Source organism: Homarus americanus, unplaced genomic scaffold (genome assembly GCF_018991925.1).
Source record: "Homarus americanus isolate GMGI-L3 unplaced genomic scaffold, GMGI_Hamer_2.0 scaffold14064, whole genome shotgun sequence".
In the NCBI taxonomy this organism is placed as follows: Eukaryota; Metazoa; Arthropoda; class Malacostraca; order Decapoda; family Nephropidae; genus Homarus; species Homarus americanus.
This window is the reverse complement of record NW_024738975.1, coordinates 79,535-98,194: the sequence shown is the minus strand read 5'-3', so window position 1 is coordinate 98,194 and position 18,660 is coordinate 79,535. Positions and strand designations below refer to the sequence as shown.

The 18,660-nt window shown below is 50.2% G+C and overlaps 1 protein-coding gene across 5 annotated transcripts in view; it reads left to right on the top strand.

The window, feature by feature from the left end:
* LOC121874400 (cAMP-specific 3',5'-cyclic phosphodiesterase 4C-like) overlaps positions 1–18,660 on the top strand; it is a 183,940-nt gene that overhangs the window by 90,145 nt on the left and 75,135 nt on the right. For 3 of the 5 annotated variants that reach the window (XM_042378535.1, XM_042378531.1, XM_042378532.1), the window contains one exon: positions 4,451–4,563. In XM_042378535.1, coding sequence (XP_042234469.1) covers positions 4,451–4,563 — 113 coding nt within the window. Of the gene's footprint in view, positions 1–4,450; positions 4,564–16,617; positions 18,022–18,660 lie in introns of those variants that run through there. The other 2 variants (XM_042378528.1, XM_042378530.1) reach the window with 2 other exon arrangements.

Genomic DNA, 18,660 nt, shown 5'->3' with positions numbered 1-18,660 from the left:
GATGAGTGTTTATGATGTTACTGGTGAGAAGTGTAGTACCTGGTGATGACAGTGTTACCTGGTGATGACAGTGTTACCTGGTGATGACAGTGTTACCTGGTGATGACAGTGTTACCTGGTGATGACAGTGTTACCTGGTGATGACAGTGTTACCTGGTGATGACAGTGTTACCTGGGGATGACAGTGTTACCTGGTGATGACAGTGTTGCCTGGTGATTACATTGTTATCTGGTGACCAACCCCCTTTGCCTAGTTACTAGTACGTATGATAAAAACTTAACCTAATGTTTAAAGTCGTCAGAATCGCCTTTTTTACCCATAATTTTCATACTGTAAATAGATAAACCAATTAACGCACCTGTACTGACGTATTTATACCTGCGCAGGTGTTTAGATATAAGGAAAGGCTCATTAAGACGTGTCTTAATGATGATGATGATGATGAATTTAGTAAGGAAGGAATAGAGATGATATACGAGGGATGATAAGAATGATACAATGATTGTTTCCCAGGAAGGTATAATGAGAGTAGTCGGAACAGATTAACATAGGCTCAAGGATAATGTCTTAATTTCGTGACAAGAACCAGCTGTGGATGTGGTTTGTTCATTGTGGTGTTATGTAGTGTTTGTAACCAGCTGTTCTGAGTTTGTACCAGCTGTCCAGAATGTTTTCGTGCCATCTGTCAGTACCATATATACCACCTGTCATTCACTGTTTGTACTAGCTGTCTCCAAGTTAGTCACGAATATTTATATCTGGACCTTTTAACGTTACGGTGGTCAGGAGATTCTTAGAAAGTGACAGACAAACATTCCTTCCTCCACCCCTTCTCCTCCCCCCCTCACCTTCTCCTCCTCCCCTCTACCTCACCCTTACCTTCACCCTCCTCACCCAAATCTATCTCCACCTCCCTACCCCCACCATCTACCTCTACTCCTACCTCCACACCCTACCTCCATCCTTACTCACCTCTACCTCCCCCCCCCTACCTCCACCCCTACCTCCACCCCCTGCCTCCACCCCCCTACCTCCCCCCCTGCCTCCATCCTTCTAACTCCCACCTCTACCTCCACCCCTACCTCCACCCCCTACCTCCACCCCCCTACCTCCACCCCCCCTACCTCCACCCCCCCCCCTCACCCCCTACCTCCACCCCCCCTCCCCACCCCCCCTACCTCCACCCCCCTACCTCCACCCCCTACCTCCACCCCCCTACCTCCTCCACCCCTCCTATCTCCCCTCTACCTCCTCTCCCCTACCTCCCCTACCTCCATCCTTACTCCCTCTCTCCATACCTCACCCCTACCTCCACCCCCCTCCTCCACCCCTACCTCCACCCCCTACCTCCCCCTCCACCTCCCCCTACTACACCTTCACTCCACCCTACCTCTTCCACTCACCTTACCTCCACCCTTACCTCCACCCCTTACCTCAGCCTTACCTCCAACCCCCCTCCCACCCCCTTACCTCCACCCCCTACCTCCACCCCCTACATCACCCCTACCTCCACCCCCCCCCTACCTCCCACCCCCTCCTCCACCCCTACCCCACCCTCCATCCTTCTACTCCACCCCTACCTCCACCCCTCCATCCCCTCCCATCCCCCTACCTCCATCCCCTACCTCCATCCCCCTACCTCCATCCCCTACCTCCCCCTTCTCACCTCCACCTTCTCCTCCACCCCCTGCCTCCACCCTACCTCCATCCCCCTCCATCCCCCTACCATCCCCACCGCCACCCCTACCTCCATCCTAACTCCCACCTCTCCCTCCACCTCCTCCACTCTATTTCCACCCCCTCTCCTCCACCCCCTGCCTCCACCCCCACCTCCATCCCCTACCTCCGTCCCCTACCTCCCTCCCTCCTACCTCCACCCCCCCTACCTCCCCCCCTACCTCACCCCCTACCTCCATCCTTCTAACTCCATCTACCTCCCTCCCCTTACTCTCTACCCCCTCCACCCCTCTCCATTCTACCTCCCCTACCTCTACCTCCATCCACCTCTTCCCCGCCCCACCTCTACCTCCCACCCACCTCTACCCCACCTCCTTACCCCACCTCCTTCACCCCCACCTCCTTCCCCCACACCCCCCTCCTTCACCCCCCACCTACCACCTTCCCTGGGTCAATTCTTCTTGAACAGTTCGGCGTGAGTAGACACACACGAACAGGTAAAGGTGTGTTTGTGCAGGTAAAGATTGCTGATATGATCATTGCTCGTATCAAGGGACATTTGGCGACGATATTCACTATTAAGCGATTTTTTGGCGATTTGGCGACACACACACACACACACAGAGACACACACACAGTATCTCTCTCTCTCTCTAATATCCACCTGCGGCACTTACTCATCCACTTCCACACATCCACTTCCACTCACCCCATAACCTTTGACACACTCACACATACACACTCAATCACTCACCCCTCCCCCCCCTCTTTGGTAAGTGCCTCCAAAATATCTTTCCTCCCTTGGCTGGTTATTCTAGGAATCCTCTTTGACTTCAACTATATCATTTATCTTTTTTTTTTGTCTTCCTGTCTTCTTTAGTCTTCCTCGAACTTCCATTGTCGTTGCCAACTTTAATCTGTCCTCAATTTTATCCCCATTAGCTTTGACTTCCCACTATTATACTTGACTTCACTAATATATTTGACTTTACTAATATATTTGACTTCACCATTATATTTAACTTCGCTCTTTTAATTGAATTCCCCTCCCCATCATTCCTTACCAATAATCATCCAGTATCTTCATCTCCTCCTCACCTCCCCTCTCACCCCTCCCTCCTCACCCCTCCTCTCTTCACCCCTCCCCTCTTCACCCTCCCCTCTTCACCCTCACCTCCTCACCTCCCCTCTTCACCTCCCCCCTCCCCACCCCTCCCCTCTTCACCTCCCCTCCTCACCCCTCCCCTCCTCACCCCTCCGCGTCTTGGGTAGGACAGTGACACATGGTGGGAGATCCGTCGCGCTGCTGTTGTCGTGTTCATGAGAGAAGCCATCATGTAAGCGACATGTTTAAGCAGCATCAACACATGGGGCTCGATGTTCCATATTGAGTGGTGGGCGGGTGGGGTGGTGGGCAGGTGGGTTTGGCAGGGCGGGGTGGTGGCGGTGGGTGGTGGGCGGGTGGGGTGGTGGGCGGGTTGGCATCCTGGGCGGCTCCGTACTAGGGCGTCGTCTTTTTTTGTCAGTATGTTAAAATGTGTACCCCCCACCTTCCGCTACCTATATCTAGAAAGAAGAAGAGAGGACATGTCCTCGTCACGTCTGCTGGTCCTGTGAGATGATCTGTCATGCTGAGACTGTCGCTACCTGCTGGGGGGCTGAAGCGGGGGGTGTGGTGAAGAGGTGGGGTGCCTTAGTGATAGCTGGATCTCTGTTGATAGTTAAGCCTCTGTTGGTAGCTGGAGCCTCTCTTGGTTGCTGGAGCCTCTGTTGGTAGCTGGAGCCTCTGTTGGTAGCTGGAGCCTCTTGATAGCTGGAGCCTCTGTTGGTAGCTGGAGCCTCTGTTGGTAGCTGGAGCCTCTGTTGGTAGCTGGAGCCTCTGTTGGTAGCTGGATCTCTGTTTATAGCTGGAGTATTTGTTTACTAAAAGCAGTTCAATCTTCGTGTTATTTTTATATACCTTTAATAGAATACGAAAAAAGCTTTTGTATAGTTTGAACCGGGTTTAGTGAGTTTCATTAAAGACTTATTTTCAAGCATTATCTTTAGTCTTTTATTAATAAGTGTAAATATATGTCTATCAATACAAACACTTTGATCCCACAAGTGTATGGCAATGACTGACTGACTGACTGACTGACTGACTGACCGACCGACTGACTGACTGATAGATGAAATGACTATGATTTTCTTCCATTTTTTTCCTGATTATTTTCTTTACCTTCCATTGTTTTTTCTTATAAATCACTAAATCACCCTGTTAAGGTTTTATATAATAGATAAATCACCGATAAATCACATACTTCCTTCCTTCATGGATGATTATGTTGAAGAGTTTTGTTAATATATGTTTCCCATCATTACATAAAACAACATATTTTTTCACGATATGTCTTTTAATCTAGGCCCTCTCGATGGCAAAAGTGAATGGCGTTATACTGGGTGCGACATGAATTTCCCATCTGACTAAACGAACTTATGGGTGAACTTTACTGTGAACAGGATGCACGGGGATGATCTCTCACTTCACCCCTTTAGTATTAATAGTTTACGAGTCTGTGGTAGGAGTGTGGTTTGATGATGCACGTTATATATGCTAATGTGTTACTCTGTTCTTGTCATGTGAATGAACCAACCTAACCTAAGCTGGGATGGATGGATGAGGGGGTGGGGGCTATTGTTCAGATGATACCAAGTTGTTTTTTCTTCTCTTGATCTCATGTTCCTATGAGTTGTGTTAACTAATGTTTGTTTGTTTTTTTTTCTCCGCAGATGAGACGTACACAAAGGTGGCCTTGGAGACGTTGGAGGAGCTGGACTGGTGTCTGGATCAGTTGGAGACCATCCAGACCCACCGCTCCGTCTCCGACATGGCTTCCTCCAAGGTGAGTACTCGATACCTCTTTTGTTTTCGTTTCTTCGTTCTCCAAGGATTTTTTTTTTTATCTTACAGGATTGTTAATTTGTTTTTCTCCCTAAGTACTGATGTGTGGATTCACTTAATACACTTCGAGTCGTACAGTAATCGTCGTCACTCACCGACTCTTCACATCTGATCAACCAGAAACTCGTTGAGCGACTGTCACATCGTCTTTAGTAATGCGTTTGTGTTTAAGCACCTCTTCCAAGACCTTCTTTCTCCTGAGGTGGTGAAATATTGCTCTCCTAAACACTCATAAACTCCTCCAAATATCAGGATTCGTTTACCAAGTGTGTGTGTGTGTGTGTGTGTGTGTGTGTGTGTGTGTGTGTGTGTGTGTGTGTGTGTGTCCCTCTACTCCAAGGTCACTCCGTTACGAGTTACGCCATACGGGAATGGTATTGGTGGAAAAAATACATATAAGGTTTATTATAAAATCCCTGGGGGAATTGCCACGCGAGTCTCGACACGGATTAATCCACTTAAATCCCTGTATCTATTAAAGAGGATTTGTTTGTTTGCATTCGCTTATACAGTGTGCAGTGTGTGGCCATAAAAAGTCACACTGTTTTATTAAATAATACTATGGTTGCCTCTGGCCAACCCTATGGCCACCTAGGCGTGAATATATTTAAGGTGTAGAAGCTGTCGCCAACACAACAGCCACACCCTGACTTAATGAGTTGTGTAACCCCCAGTGCTAAGAAATAATCCAGGAACACCGGACAACTCGCAAACTGCACTGTCTAACCATTACCCCGGAACACAAATCGATTAACATCCAGGTTCCCAATTACTGCTGGGTAAACAGAGGCAAATGACGTAAAGAAACTTGGCCATAGATTTACCCAGCCATATTACACACACACACACACACACACACACACACACACACACACTGGGGGGGAGGTAGACCACGGTAGTCAAGTCTCCGTCAGTATCGGCACCTACTTAAAGGGGATGCTGGGAGCTGATATCCAAGCGGTATGACATAAAGGGGACGGTTGCTTGTAACGGTTGACGTAAAGGGGACGGTTGCTTGTAACGGTTGACGTAAAGGGGACGGTTGCTTGTAACTGTTGACGTAAAGGGGACGGTTGCTTGTAACGGTTGACGTAAAGAGGACGGTTACCCACGAGACCCTTTAACTAATGACATAATCGGGACGCATTTCTGTAATCTGTCCAATCTTCTGTAATAAAGATAAAGTTTTATGTATTCGAGACGGTCTTCTGTAATTTAAACGGAACTTCATTGACCGGGACAGGAACTCCGTAATCGTTATGGACTCCCGTAATTGGCACACAATTTCAGCTAATTGGACCAGGTTTATGTAATCTGGACGGATTCGTGTCAATACTAGCTCGAGCGAGAACAATGTTAGTAGAGGGAAAATGGGGCAACCGGAGTAGGTAGGTAATGAACAGGTAATAGGGAAACACAGGTAAAGCACTACATAATCAGGTGAAGTTAATTAGTACATGTAGAACAGGTGTACATAGGTGAACATTTGTGTATTGTCGTGGTTAACTGTACCTGTACCTCTCGTTGTAGTGTGGTTTTGTATTGTCTGTAATTATATTCATTCTTCTTAGTTTCTTCTCACGTGGTGTAAGATGATGTATTGAGTGGCGAATTCCTCCTCCTCCTCCTCCTCTTCTTCTTCTTCTTCTTCTTCTTCCTCTTTCTCCTCCTCCTTTTTCTCCTCTTCCTCCTCCCTCTTCTTTTTCTTCCTCCTCCTACTCTTCTTCTTCCTCCTCCTCCTCCCTCTTCATCATCTTCTTCCTATTTGTTTCTCTTATTCTTTTTCGTCTCGTGTTTCTCCTTCTCTCGCCTCTTCTTCCTATCCCTTTTCTTTTCCCCTTTCCTATCCCTTCTCTCCTCCTCTTCCTCCTTATTCTTTTATTTTGTCTCGTTTTAACCCTTCCCCTTCCTCCTCCTCCTCCTCTTCTTCCTATCCCTTCTCATTTTCCTCCTCATCTACTCTTCTTTATCTTCTATTGCTCGTCTTACTTTTCTTCCTTTTCTCCACTTCATCCTCCTCTTCTTTCCCTTCCTTCTTCTACTCCTCCTCCTCTTCTTCTTCATCTTCTTGGGAGGTAGGAGGGGGATGGGGGGTGGGGGGGGGCACCTTGTTTTACCTGACCGTCATACTCTCGCAGTGACACTCACCTGCGGCTCTCTCTCTCTCTCTCTCTCTCTCTCTCTCTCTCATCACATTAACACCAGCACTGTCGTAAGTCATCAGCACCACCACAAGCAGCACAGGTCACCAGCAACAGCAGTAAATGTCACCATCAGCAGTGGTCGCTAACAAGATAGGTCACCACCAGCACCAGCAGCAACACAGGTCACCACCACCAGCAACAACACAGGTCACCACCAGCACCAGCAGCAACACAGGTCACCACACACAGCACCAGCAGCAACACAGGTCACCACCACCAGCAACAACACAGGTCACCACCAGCAGCAACACAGGTCACACCACCAGCAGCAACACAGTCACCAGCACCAGCAGCAACACAGGTCACATGTCACCACCAGCAACAACACAGGTCACCACCAGCACCAGCAGCAACACAGGTCACCACCAGCACCAGCAGCAACACAGGTCACCACCAGCAGCAGCAGCAACACAGATCACCACCACCACCAGCAACAACACAGGTCACCACCACCACCAGCAGCAGCAACACAGATCACCACCACCAGCCAGCAACACAGTCACCACCACCAGCAGCAACACAGGTCACCACCACCAGCAACAACACAGGTCACCACCAGCACCAGCAGCACCAACACAGGTCACCACCAGCAACACCGGTCAGCACCAGCAGGCAGGTTGAGGAGGAGGATGGAGGTGTGGTGCTCTTCTCTGGCCTACAACTTTAAGAAGAGCGGAGGCAGTCTGCTCCCTGGTTCAATGTCCGATTTTTCCTCGTCTGTCGTTGGTGTATCATGTGGTAGAGGGCTGCACCTGACCACCACCTATCCCCTCCCGCTGTCCTCCAGGTATGATGGTAAGGGAGGAATAGGGCAGAAGCTGGTCAGGAGGGATAGACGTGTCCCGAGTAAGCGGTCACCAATACTACCCCAGCAGGTTTGGCAACAACGCTTCAGTTCCCCCCTCCCCTTCTCCCATCCCCAGCCCTCCACCCCCCCCACACACACACTATCCCCCCTACCCCTCAGAGTCTCTTTTTTAACAGCATCAAGAGATCGATATCTGACAATGATTGTGACTTGGTAGTTTTAATCCGACGATCGATGTGTTAATTGTTAAAAAAAATATAATTGATTTTAGGCTGTGTGTGTGTGTGTGTGTGTGTGTGTGTGTGTGTGTGTGTGTGCAAGTGCATTATATGTGAGTTAAACACAAGTCATAACTCCTGCCCCTCACCCTTTTCCTCTCCTTCCTCCCTCCCTCTCCCCCTCCCTCATCAGCCCCCCTCCCCTAACACTTGACACCCATTATATTGTCTCTCCTCCTCACCCTCCCCACATCTTTCCTCACCCTCCTCCCTCACCTCCCCCCTCCTCCTCCCTCCTCCCCCTCCTCCTCCTCCTCCCCTCCTCCTCCTCCCTCCTCCTCCTCCTCCTCCTCCCTCCCTCTCATCCTCTCTCTCCCTCTTCCCTCCTCCTCTTCGCTTCTTATCCTCCCCCCTCTCTTTCTCCCCGCATTCTCTCTTTTTTTTTCTACATTCAGTATATTCTTCCTTTGCTTTGTGGGCGCCTTAATTCTCTTACTTCCTTCTCTTCTTTCGTTCTGCTTCCTGTTATTCTCCTCCCCTCCCTCTCCTCTTCTATCATGAATTCTTCTTCTCCTCCATCTTCCCTGTCCTCCTATTTCTGCTCTCTCTTCTTCTTTTCCTCTCCTCCCCTCTCCATCCCTCCCTCCCTCACATAACAGATACATGTTACAGGTGTGTTTTGCAGGTGTAAATAACGTGTAGACGTCACAGGTGTTAATTACAGGTGTACATCATAAATTTATATTACAAAGTAGATCTTACAGATGTACAGATATTTCTACAAATGTTTCTTACAAATGAACACTACAAATACAGTTTACAGATGTGTACCGTATGTGTTACAGGTGTGTACACTGAATTTGTATTAAAGATGGAAGTCACATTAGTATGACAAGTATAGACAGATGTGAGGCAGGTGTGAGTGTTATAGAGGTTAGGTGTGTACCGTAGCAGCTGTGACCGGAAATACAGAGGGAATACTTAGCCCCAGCAACTACTGCAGCAGGTGTTAATGACACACACGTGTGGTTTCCACTCATGAGTTGGTGCACCTGTAATTAATATATGAGAGAGAGAGAGAGAGAGAGAGAGAGAGAGAGAGAGAGAGAGAGAGAGAGAGAGAGAGAGAGAGAGAGACGGACGATGCTGTACGACGTGTTGTGTTGTTGTGTTGAGGTGGTCGTCCGTCGCAGGTGTCATCATAATCAAGACGAACTAATTAACTTACCTGTAATCAGCGGGCGTTTCATGTTGCCTTTTTACCTGAGCTGTTAATTATTTCCTGTGTGTGTGTGTGTGTGTGTGTGTGTGTGTGTGTAAAATAATAATAATAATAATAATAATAATAATAATAATAATAATAATAATTAACGGTTTATTAAGATAACATGGCAGCCTGAAAATATACAATGAACAGAGATGATAGGTTACATATGGTGGAAGCGGGTAATGGGTCACTTGATTGACAAAAGCTTTCAATACAAAAATATAAGAAACAGTCAACATATAGATTAACTATAGATCTGATACTGTGGGAGCTGGACTTGTAAACATTGTTGTGACCTGGTGTTGGCGTCCACTGTCTGGATGGCCTTTGCGTCATACCGGGGTGTTATTCCGCCACCTTACTACGTGGTCCGGGTAGGTCCTCCAGCTCAAACAGGGTATTGGAGAAGGTTCTTGTTCCTCATGTGATGAAGTTCGGAATTCATAGTTCCTCACCTGGGTGGAGTAGGGAGTCCCCATTTCTCTCCTGGTGTAGTTCGGAGTCTTTCTTTGCTTCTCATCCAGTGGTGGCGAGTGTACGGTGGACAGGGTGTGTCTGGTTGTCGCTCTAACAGTTGTTTCTTTCTTTCGAGTTGAAATTGTCAATTGTATATCACTTGTGGGATGATCGTCAATCTTTGCACTGTACTGTTGGTGGGAGGATGTTGATAAATCCTGATGGGGAGGAGGAAAGGGAGTGCCCGACAAACCAGGCTGGCAGCTGTCTCCATGGTCAAGAATCCATGGGGGTGTGTGTGCGTGCGTGCTATAAAAGAAAGTAAGTACCACAAGAGAAAGTACCATAAGAGAAAGAGGAAGTTTCACAAGAGAGAAAGTACCACAAGAGAGAAAGTACCATGTTATCATGTATACTTGCTGGTAAAGGTTTGGTTTGTGTGTTATTACTATAGAAGATAGGTAGTGTTGTGACCGATCCTCCTCCTCCTCCTTCTTCCTCCTGCTTCTTCCTCCTCTTCCTTCCTCCACCTCTTCCCTCCTCTTCTTCCTTCCTCCTCCTCTTCCTCCTACTCCTCTTCCTCCTCCTACTCCTCCCCTCTTCCTCATACTCCTCTTCCTCCTCCTACTCCTCCCCTCTTCCTCCTCCCTCTTCCTCCTCCCTCTTCCTCCTCTTCCTCCTCCTCCTCCTCCCGCATATAGAAATAGAAGGTTAAAAAGTAAATAAAAACATGTAATTATGTGTTTTCTTCCGCGTGTGTCTGGTGGTGATGATGGTGGTGGTGATGGTGATGATAATGGTGGTAGTGGTGTTGGTGGCGATGATGGTGATGGTTTGGTGATGGTGGTGATAATGGTGATGATAATGGTGGTAGTGGTGGTGGTTATGATGGTGATGGTGGTGGTTATGCGAGTGGATGTGGTGGTTATACTAGTGATGGTGGTAGTGGTGGTGATCATAGGGGATGTGTGGGTCCGGGAGCATCACCAAGCAACACCTGGTGGACACTGGCGTTACCTAGGACTCGCCTCACTCACCTGTCTACACCTGTGGAGGATTCTTACCTTTATTTAATATATATGTATAATAATTTTCTTCTGTGGACTTCTCGGTGACTCGGATGTTCTTGGTAATATTTGTTTTCATCTCTCTGTTGATCTTGTTGTCATGTATCTCTCTCTCTCTCTCTCTCTCTCTCAAGAAGTTAGCGTATTTCTTTAAGTCTCCGTGTTAAGTGATGGCGAAAGAGCCTACACTTGCTGATGTCAAGGAGCCACTCACCTGTTGTTGTCAGGTGAGGAGCCTCCCACCTGCTGCTATTAGGTGAGGAGCTCATCTGCTGTCAGGGAATGAGCCTCCCACCTGTTGTCAGGGAAGGAGCCTCCCACCTACTGTCAGGGAAGGAGCCTCGCACCTGCTGTCAGGTGAGAATTCTCTCTCACCTGCTATCAGGGGAGGAGCCTCCCACGTGCTGTCATGGGAGGAGCCTCTCACCTGCTGCTGTAGGAGCCCACCTGCTGTCAGGGGAGGAGCCCACCTGCTGTCAGGGGAGGAGCCTCCCACCTGCTGCTGTCAGGGAACGGAGCCTCCCACCTGCTGCTGTCAGGTGAGAAGCCTCCCACCTGCTGCTGTCAGGGTAGCCTCCCACGTGCTGTCAAGGGAGGGCCTCACCTGCTGCTGAGGAGCCCACCTGCTGTCAGGGGAGGAGCCCACCTGCTGCTGTCAAGGAAGGGGCCCCCACCTGCTGCTGTCAGGGAGGAGCCTCCCCACCTGCTGTCAGGGGAGAGCCTCCCCTGCTGCTGTCAGGGGAAGCCTCCCACCTGCTGCTGTCAGGGGAGGAGCCTCCCACTGCTGCTGTCAGGAGGAGCCTCCCACCTGCTGCTGTGCTGCTGCTGTCTGGGTAGGGAGCCTCCCACCTGCTGTCAAGGAAGGAGCCTCACCTGCTGCTGTCAGGGGAGAAGCCCACCTGCTGTCAGGGGAGGAGCCTCCCACCTGCTGGGAGGAGCCTCCCACCTGCTGTCAGGGAAAGAGTCTCTCACCTGCTGCTGTCAGGAAGGGCCCCCACCTGCTGCTGTCAGAGGAGCCTCCCACCTGCTGCTGTCAGGAGGGCCTCCCATCTGCTGCTGTCAGGGAGGAGCCTCCCACCTGCTGCTGTCAGGGAGGAGCCTCCCACCTGCTGCTGTCTGGGGAGGAGCCTCCCCATCTGCTGTCAAGGGAGGGCCTCCCACCTGCTGTCAGGGGAGGAGCCTCCCACCTGCTGCTGTCAGGAGGAGCCTCCCATCTGCTGCTGTCAGGAGGAGCCTCCCACCTGCTGCTGTCAGGGAGGAGCCTCCTGTCCCACCTGCTGCTGTCAGGGACGGAGCCTCCCACCTGCTGCTGTCTGGGGAGGAGCCTCCCACCTGCTGTCAGGGAGGAGCCTCCCACCTGCTGTCAGGGAAAGAGTCTCACCTGCTGCTGTCAGGGGAGGAGCCTCCCACCTGCTGCTGTCGGGGAGGAGCCTCCCATCTGCTGTCAAGGGAGGAGCCCACCTGCTGTCAGGGAGGAGCCTCCCACCTGCTGCTGTCAGGGAGGGCCTCCATCTGCTGCTGTCTCCCATCTGCTGCTGTCAGGAGGAGCCTCCCACCTGCTGCTCAGGGAGGGCCTCCCACCTGCTGCTGTCAGGGGAGGAGCCCACCTGCTGCTGTCTGGGGAGGAGCCTCTCACCTGCTGCTGTCAGGGAGAAGCCCACCTGCTGTCAGGAGGAGCCTCCCACCTGCTGTCAGGGAAGGAGTCTCTCACCTGCTGCTGTCAGGGGAGGAGCCTCCCACCTGCTATCAGGGCTGAGCCCACCTGCTGCTGTTGGGGAGGAGCCTCCCACCTGCTGTCAGGGAAGGAGCCTCCCACCTGCTAAGGAGGAGCCCCCCCTGCTGCTGTTGGGTGAGGCTTCTGCTGTCAGGGAGGAGCCTCCCACCTGCTATCAGGGAGGAGCCCACCTGCTGCTGTCAGGTGAGGAACCTTCCACCTGCTGCGTCAGGGGAGGAGCCTCCTGCTATCACAGAGGAGCCCACCTGCTGCTGTCAGGTGAGGAGCCTTCCACCTGCTGCTGTCAGGTGAGGAGCCTTCCACCTGCTGCTGTCAGGGGATGAGCCTCCCACCTGCTATCATGGAGGAGCCCACCTGTTGCTGTCAGGTGAGGAGCCTTCCACCTTCTGCTGTCAGGTGAGGAGCCTCCCTCCTGCTATCAGGGAGGATCCCACCTGCTGTTGTCAGGTGAGGAGCCTTCCACCTGCTGCTGTCAGGTGAGGAGCCTCCCTCCTGCTATCAGGGAGGAGCCCACCTGCTGCTGTCAGTTAAGGAGCCTTCCACCTGCTGCTGTCAGGGGAGGAGCCTCCCTCCTGCTATCACAGAGGAGCCCACCTGCTGCTGTCAGGTGAGGAGCCTTCCACCTGCTGCTGTCAGGTGAGGAGCCTCCCTCCTGCTATCAGGGAGGAGCCCACCTGCTGCTGTCAGGTGAGGAGCCTTCCACCTGCTGCTGTCAGGTGAGGAGCCTTCCACCTGCTGCTGTCAGGTGAGGAGCCTTCCACCTGCGGCTGTCAGGTGAGGAGCGTCATGGTAACATTTTCCATCGTTTTGGTTGTAGCTGAGCTGTAGGCCTGGGGTGTGGGAGGAGGAGGAAGTGGTATACGTCATCCCATAAAGGTCACTGATTCCGCGCTTCCCTAAAACATGTGTGGGGGTAAGGTAGGGGGGTGTAAGGTTGGTGTGTGTGTGCGCGTGCGTTTGCGCGTGTGTGTGTGTGTGTGTGTGTGTGTGTGTGTGTGTGTGTGTGTGTGTGTGTGTGTGTGTGTGTGTGTGTGTGTGTGTGTGTACGTGCGTATATGTGTGTGTGTAGGATAATATGAATGGAGTACGAAGATGAATGTGTGTAGATGACTTCATAAAATGTAGAATGATAATAAGAAATACGTCATAGAATGTGTAAAATATGTGTACATGAGGTAACATTTTTAACCATTGATAAATAACGTAGAGGAATAAATGAAAGTGTAAAGAGATGTGTATGGGGAGAGGAGGAGAGAGAGGAGGAGGAGGGGGAGAGAGGAGGGTGTAGTAGATAAGGTGGTGAGGAGACATGTGGATGACCAGGCATAGAGTACAAGTCACTCACCTAGTACCTGACCTGAGAAATTTCGTATGCACCAGGTTACGTGGGGTGGGGGTGGGGTGGGCTACGACGCGTGGTATCCTGATGACCCCATATGGTAGTTCGGCTGTTAGTATTGGCTTGTAATGGTCCCTTTCCTCCCCTCTAACATTGTTCCACGAATCGCTGCTTTGATCGACCCCCCTGAGGAAGTTGACGATTGTGACTGATAGATGATTCCTGGTGGATGTGGTTGTTGACGGGTGAGGTCTGTGTTCAATGTGGATGGATGTGGAGGTTGACGGGTGCCTGAGATCTGGTGGATGTTGACCGGTGAGGTCTGTGTTCAATGTGGATGGATATGACCCGTTGTATGTGGATGTTGACGGATGTTTACTTGTTGTATGTCGGTCTGGTGGATGGGGTTAACGGATGACATAATTAACAGGTGAAGCCTTGATGACGAACCCCAAGCGAGTGAAGCCTTTCGGATGTGATTCTTGATTGATGACCCTTTGATGGATGACCTCTGATGGAACTGACGGATGACCCCCTGATGGATTACATCCCCCATGGATGAATCTGTAACGTATTGATTTAAAGACTATTTATATCTCGTCACCAACCTTTTGTGCTGTTAAATTATATAGTTATTACAGATTCATATGTATCGCAGGAGCTATGTATCGTAAGAGCTATGTATCGTAGGAGCTATGTATCGTAAGAGCTATGTATCGCAAGAGCTATGTATCGTAAGGGTCTTTGTATCGTATGTATCGTAAAGATCTATGTATCGTAAGAGTCTTTGTATCGCTCAGTCTACAGTCTACAAAATGCCAAGCGACAGTACCGTAGGCTGACACACATGTAGTCCTTGGTGGCACCTCAAAGGGTGTTGGGGTGCCAGGATAAGGTAGTTTCCCCCGTCTCCTTAACCTACCATTTTCTTTCTTCCCTTCCCCCATACCTCGTTAACACACCTGTGACGAACATGTGTACACTGATAAAACACACACACACACACACACACACACTCACTCACTCACTCACTCACTCACTCACTCACTCAAACATACTCAAGTCTATTCAGGGAATGTGTAATGTTGATCTTTAGTGAACATTGTAGTGTGTCTGTTTGTCCGTCCGTCCTCATACGGTTAAATCATCGTCTTCAAAGGGTTAAACCATGGTCCACAAAGGGTTAAACCATCGTCCACAAAGGGTTAAACCATGGTCCACAAAGTGTTAAACCATGGTCCTTAAAGGGTTAAACCATCGTCCACAAAGGGTTAAACCATGGTCCTCAAAGGGTTAAACCATGGTCCACAAAGGGTTAAACCATCGTTCTTGAAGGGTTAAACCATGGTCCTCAAAGGGTTAAACCATGGTCCTCAAAGGGTTAAACCATCGTCCTCAAAGGGTTAAACCATCGTTCTTGAAGGGTTAAACCATCGTCCACAAAGGGTTAAACCATGGTCAACAAAGGGTTAAACCATCGTTCTTGAAGGGTTAAGCCATCGTCCACAAAGGGTTAAACCATGGTCCACAAAGGGTTAAACCATCGTTCTTGAAGGGTTAAACCATCGTCCACAAAGGGTTAAACCATGGTCAACAAAGGGTTAAACCATCGTTCTTGAAGGGTTAAACCATCGTCCACAAAGGGTTAAACCATCGTCCTCAAAAGGCAAGGATATATAGTTATGTTGAATAAAAAATTTATTTAATAATATAATAATGATGATGATAATAATATCGAGTTAAACATGTGAATGTCATTGAAGGTGACGATATATATGGTGACGATGATGATGATAATGAGAGTAATAATGAAGATGAAGTTAACGATAGTGATGAGTATGATGATGATGATGATGATACCGTCTCTACTGGCAAAAGAAAATGACAGTGATAGTGACAGATAAAAGGACTATTACCATGATACAAGTGAACGTGACGATAATGATATGATAATATAGATAGTAATTAATGATAAGTAATGATAGTGAAGATGATGACAGTGATTGTTAATGAAAATGATACTGAAAATGATACTTCGTGAAGATTATGATAATGATATTGAAGATAATGACAGTGATAGTGAAAATTATGAGTTATAGTGAAGATGATGGGGATAATGAAAGTGATAGTGATAATTATTAACTAGTGAAAATGGTGCTGGTGTAATACTTAGTGAATATGATAATGAAGATGAGAATAATAATGAAGGTAATGATAATAATACTTAGTGATGATAATGATTGTGAAGCCGTTTTTCATGTGATAATGATAGTGACGTTTAGGGAAGATGAAGGGTCAATATAGTGAGGACAGTGACTCATTCTTCGTGATGATGATGATGATAGTATGGGCAATGATGACTGATAAATATAATGATAAGTGTGATAATGAAAATGATGGTTGATATAATGAAGGTGATACCAGTGACCATGACGAGTGAAAATGTTGATATTGATGGTGATAGTGAGTTCTTGAGATGGTGATATGATGATTATGATATAGGATGATGCTGCGGAGGGAAGGATGATGAGGGTATAGGATGATGGTGAGGTCGTAGTATGATGCCATGGAGGTGAAGATGACTTTGAGGGACCATGAAGATGAGGTCGTGAGCTGATGCTGTGGAGATGAAGATGAAGTTGTGGGATGATGAAGATGAGCTGGCTAGATGCTGGTATGGGCCGGGGTGGCGGTGGGTCGGGCAGGGGCAACCAGCGAGCGAGAGGGCCCAGCGAGCGGTGGCGGGATGGCGTTGCGCAGATCGATGTGCCTCGCTCCTCCCCTCCTCCTCCTACCTCTATCCCTCCACCACCACCACCACCTTCCTGCTGCTGCTGCTGCTGGGGTAGTTCAGCGAGCTGGCCTTTAGTCCTCCGGTAGCACCTGACAGACACACACACACACGCCACGCCACCCATTGGTCCCCCTCCCACCACCACGACCTCCCCCTGACGCCTCCCCCGGACCACACGCACGCCACCACTCTCGGCCCTTTTGGCCCCCCGAGTACCCCGACTTTGGCACTACTGCAGGACCGTCGACAAGGCTCTTAGTGACACCCAAGACTCAAGTGCTGGAGCTAAGAGACCCCCGTGGTTCTCGACGGCGCGGCTCTCCTCGAGTTGTTCTGCCTACCTGTCTATACCCGTCAAGCCAGCCAGCAGGCCGTGACGCGGGGCATGTCAGCTGTGAGCAACTGGTGCCCTGGGCGGCTCCGCGGGGGTGTTGACGGAGTGTTGACAACATTCCTGGCCACGGTATAGGTTTTATTGGCTCGCGGGAGGCAGTGAGGTGTATTGGCGTCCAGTTGGCCCGTGGAGGTGTTGCCTCGCCTTGCAGCTTATGTTGAACATCTTGTAGTTTTGAGGACTGGCGGAGTATCTTAATAGCCGAGTGTTCCCGGTGACTGAGTGACCGCTGGTGAATTACTTTAAGGTTGAGTGTTGTGTAATGTTCCGCCAGGACGACGTACCACGCGAGTGATCGACTCTGGTAAGGTTGAGGCGCGACGAACTGTTCTGCTTAACGGTTGACTTGACGACGACTTGGCAGTGGTACCTTGTGCCAAGTGAGTGTGGCAGCCGGCCCAGGTGTGGGCGTGATGGCGGTGTAGCTCACCGCCCACCTCATTCCTTGCCAGACCCCTCAGCCACCGGCCTGGAAGCCCTTACAGTTGTCGAATGGAGAATGCAGCTCTTACTCAAGAGTAAGCACCGTGAGAAGGGCGGCGGCGGGGGCGGCACTCGTGGGCTGGCGGAGGCGGCTGGTGGTGGGCCCGGCCCCTCCAGGCCGCCCTCAAGAACCACCTCCCGTGGGCCGTCCCGAGGCTCGTCCAGACCACCCTCCAGGCCACCCTCCAGGGACGTGAGTCCCGTGCACGAAGCTGCTAATTTTCACCCCGACTTGGTATCCCCCGGAGCCACCTACTACGAGTCCCCTCACCATCACTACTACCACAACCATGGTCACCACCACCGCTCCCATCACCACCATCACCACCACCAGGCATGGGATGCCAGGGCCTCCTATCACCAGCACCGTCGCATCGCCCACGACCTCCCTGACGGCGTGCCTGATCCTCGCTTCGCCCCGACTTGTCCCTGCGGGGGTCGGCTCTCCAGGGCGTCCTCGTGGGATTCGGAATGCCCTCCTGATAAGGCTGAGTCAGGATGCTTCCCCAAAGGGCGTTCCAAGCACGAATGTGGCACCCGGTCCGGCCGACGGTCTGGTCATAAAGACGGCCGGGGCAGGATACGTCGTCTCATCGACTTGTCTGTGATAATGGGCATATTCAAGCCTTGCAAGGTGAGTCTCCTCCAGCACCTGAAGAAGGCGTTTTCCTCCGTCATTATTGTTTGTAGTGTTACGATGTTATAAGACGAGGTTACGCAAGGTATCGTTTACCTATATTACCTTTCCTGATGATCACTATAATGTACCCCCGTCACACACCTGGAGTGTGTTCTCGGTCAAGTAGACGAAATTCTCGGGTCGAGTTCATGTGACACTTGACAGCCGAACGACCGAGGGACGCCAGGAGTACGCGAGGGAGGGGGGGAGGTTAAACGTCAAGAGAAGCCAGAGAGTCCTGGATATACCGTAGGGGGTAGTATGACAGGTGGGGTTCCGGTCTACAGGTATGGCAGGTGAGGTCCTGTCTACAGGTGTGACAGGTGGGAATCCCGTCTACAGGTAGGACAGGTGGGGGTCCCGTCTACAGGTATGACAGGTAGGACCCTGTCTACAGGTATAACAGGTGAGGGTCCTGTCTACAGGTATGACAGGTGGAGTCCTGCCTATAGGTATGGCAGGACTCAGAGTATGATGAAGCATAACGAGTCCCTCCTCGAGTGTGACAAAGCATTATGGGTTATTATACTTATTGTTTTATAAGTGTTTTACTTCACTGTTTTGTAAGTTAATCGTAACTCTTTCTTTTAGTGA